The sequence below is a fragment of the Galeopterus variegatus genome, unplaced genomic scaffold, assembly GCF_000696425.1.
Source record: "Galeopterus variegatus unplaced genomic scaffold, G_variegatus-3.0.2 Scaffold4118, whole genome shotgun sequence".
NCBI lineage: Eukaryota > Metazoa > Chordata > Mammalia > Dermoptera > Cynocephalidae > Galeopterus > Galeopterus variegatus.
This window is the reverse complement of record NW_007730229.1, coordinates 72,908-75,299: the sequence shown is the minus strand read 5'-3', so window position 1 is coordinate 75,299 and position 2,392 is coordinate 72,908. Positions and strand designations below refer to the sequence as shown.

Below are 2,392 nucleotides of genomic sequence, written 5' to 3'. Positions count from 1 at the left end.
TGGCTAGTACTTCCAACACTGTGTTGAATAGGAGTGGTGAGAGTGGGCATCCTTGTCTAGTGCCTGTTCTTAAGGGAAAAGCTTTCATAAACTGCTGATTTCTTTGCAGCACAGTCTCCGTAAACTTTTTGTAAAGCATCAATGATTTCACCACTCTCCTACCCAAGCTTCACCATAAATTTGTTGTGTGTTTTTCCTTCAATTTTAGCAGAATTCATGTTGCTGTGATAGGGGCTCTTTTCAAACTGATGTCTTATCCTTGTTAGTGTCTTAAACTAGATCCTGTACAGATGTGTTACAACAACTTAGTACAAGTTTATTTTGGTGCAAAACATTTTGCAATCCATGCATAGTTTTTTCATAAGATCCATTGAGTAAAGAAAACATACACACACACACACACACACACACACAAACTGTTTTCCTCTCCTATTACTCAGCAACAATCAACACAGAAGACCAACTTCTGTGATCAAATGTGTGGGTATTTCTCCCCATCAGCAAGCAAGCAGTTCTGCACAGACACCAGCTGGGTGTCCTCCAGTTCAATTCTGACACTGTCTACCTGGACATAGTGTCTGATCCACAGGGTGAGGGCTCAGTCCCCAGGACTGCCCCCACAGCAGATGCAGTGGCAAGCCCAGGCCTCTGGAACTTCTGACCAACCAGCTATAAATCAGGCTTCCCACAGCCCCTCTTTGGGTTTGATTAGTTTGCTAGAGCAGCTCACAGAACTAAGGGAAACACATACTTATGTTTACAGACTTATTATAAAGGATATTACAAAGGACACAGCTGAAGAGATGCACAGGGCGAGGTATGGGGAAGGGGGACAGAGCTCCCACGGGCCCCCAGGCACCACCCTCCAGGAACCTCCATATGTTCAGACATCTGGGAGCTCCCTGAACCCTGTGCTCTTGGGTTTTTATGGAAGTGTCATCACGCAGGCATGACTGAAGCGTGGACAACCGTGTGGAAATGTGACTGGACAGAAAGGGTCTGACCTGACACAGCGTGGGTGGGGACACCCAGCACGGCCTCTCTGTGCAGCGATCATTGCTCCGGAGTATGGGGCGGGACCCCTTCTGGAATGGGGCTCTTATGACCTACAATCAGACAAGGTAGGTCAGAGGGTTTCTTTATGACCAGCTCCAAGCCAGGAACCGTGGATGAAAACCAGAAGATACTTAATATCACACGCATTTTCCGTGAACTTGTTGAAGACCCTCCTACTTTGTGAGGAATGATCTGTGTGTCCAGACCTGCTCTCTCAGCCCTGGCTCCCTTGGAAACAGAGCTGAGTGGAAGCTTACGTGTGTGCAGGCTCGGGTGGCCAGCGTGACGGGCGCCGTGGGCAGGAGACGAGGACCCGCCCAGATGAGGGGCATATGCCCCAGCTGGTGCCAGCCCTTGGCAAACCAGCTGGCCACCAGGTCACACGTGGGCTCTGCAGTCACCTTGTGGGACTCTTGACTCAGAACAGTTCATGGGGCAGAAGGTCCAAGTTTGTACCATGGGTTAACCCCGAACCCCTGGGTTGCCCACCCCTTGGGGAAGCCCAAGCCTTGGGGGGCCTGGTCAGGACCACCTGGGCGCTGGTCCCATGGCCGTGCAGTGGATGCCTGGCTGCCCCCAGAGGCCGAGGTGGCTGGTGATAGGAGAGAGGGTGGTTGGAGGCAGGTGGGGGCCAAGCGAGTCTGGGGAGCCCCATGAGCAGGGCCCCACTCACCCACCTTGTAAACCTGTCATCTGCTCTGGTGAGAAACCCTTTTCTCCTCCAAATGTGACAGGGTTTATCCTCCAGCATTCTTTTAATAGGGAGTAACCTGTGGAAATCTTTTGCAGCCAGCCCCACACTGAGTGTCCCCAACTCTTTCACAGGGATCGACTACAAGACAACCACCATCTTGCTGGATGGCCGGCGGGTGAAGCTGCAGCTCTGGTGAGTCCGGGGGTCCCGCCCTGGGCTCCTGAGGCGGAGGAGTGTCCCTGCCCTGTCCTACACTCGCTGACAACCCCCTTGGTCCCAGTGTTCGCCAGTGACTTCCCTGAAGGGAGGCAGCGATCTGGTCGTCTGGGCCACGGAAGCCCATGTACCCTTCGTCCAGGAGTGGAGGAAGCGCAGGACCCAGGGGCCCTGCCGAGGGTCAGGGGCCTCTGTGGGGTCCGGAGCGCACGGCCTGCTCTGAGAAGGTGCCGCCTCCTGCTTCTGCCTCCTGTGGTGCCAGGAGCGAGTGACCCCGCCGGCCGGGCTCCCCGGGCGAGGCGTGTGTGGTCGGGACGCGCCCCCAGCCCGCTGCTCTCGGCTCGCAGCTCTGGCCGTGGCTCTGCCGGGTCCAGCCGCGGAGGCCCTGGTGGGAGGGAGGCGGACGCGAGAGGCCACTTTCCCCCC

At 55.4% G+C, this 2,392-nt stretch overlaps 1 protein-coding gene across 1 annotated transcript in view; it reads left to right on the top strand.

Moving 5' to 3' along the window:
* The window catches only part of RAB40B (RAB40B, member RAS oncogene family), a 43,044-nt gene that overhangs the window by 34,070 nt on the left and 6,582 nt on the right, over window positions 1-2,392 (top strand). Inside the window, exon 4 of the mRNA XM_008586788.1 lies at window positions 1,882-1,942. Coding sequence (XP_008585010.1) covers window positions 1,882-1,942 — 61 coding nt within the window. The remainder of the gene's footprint in view (window positions 1-1,881; window positions 1,943-2,392) is intronic.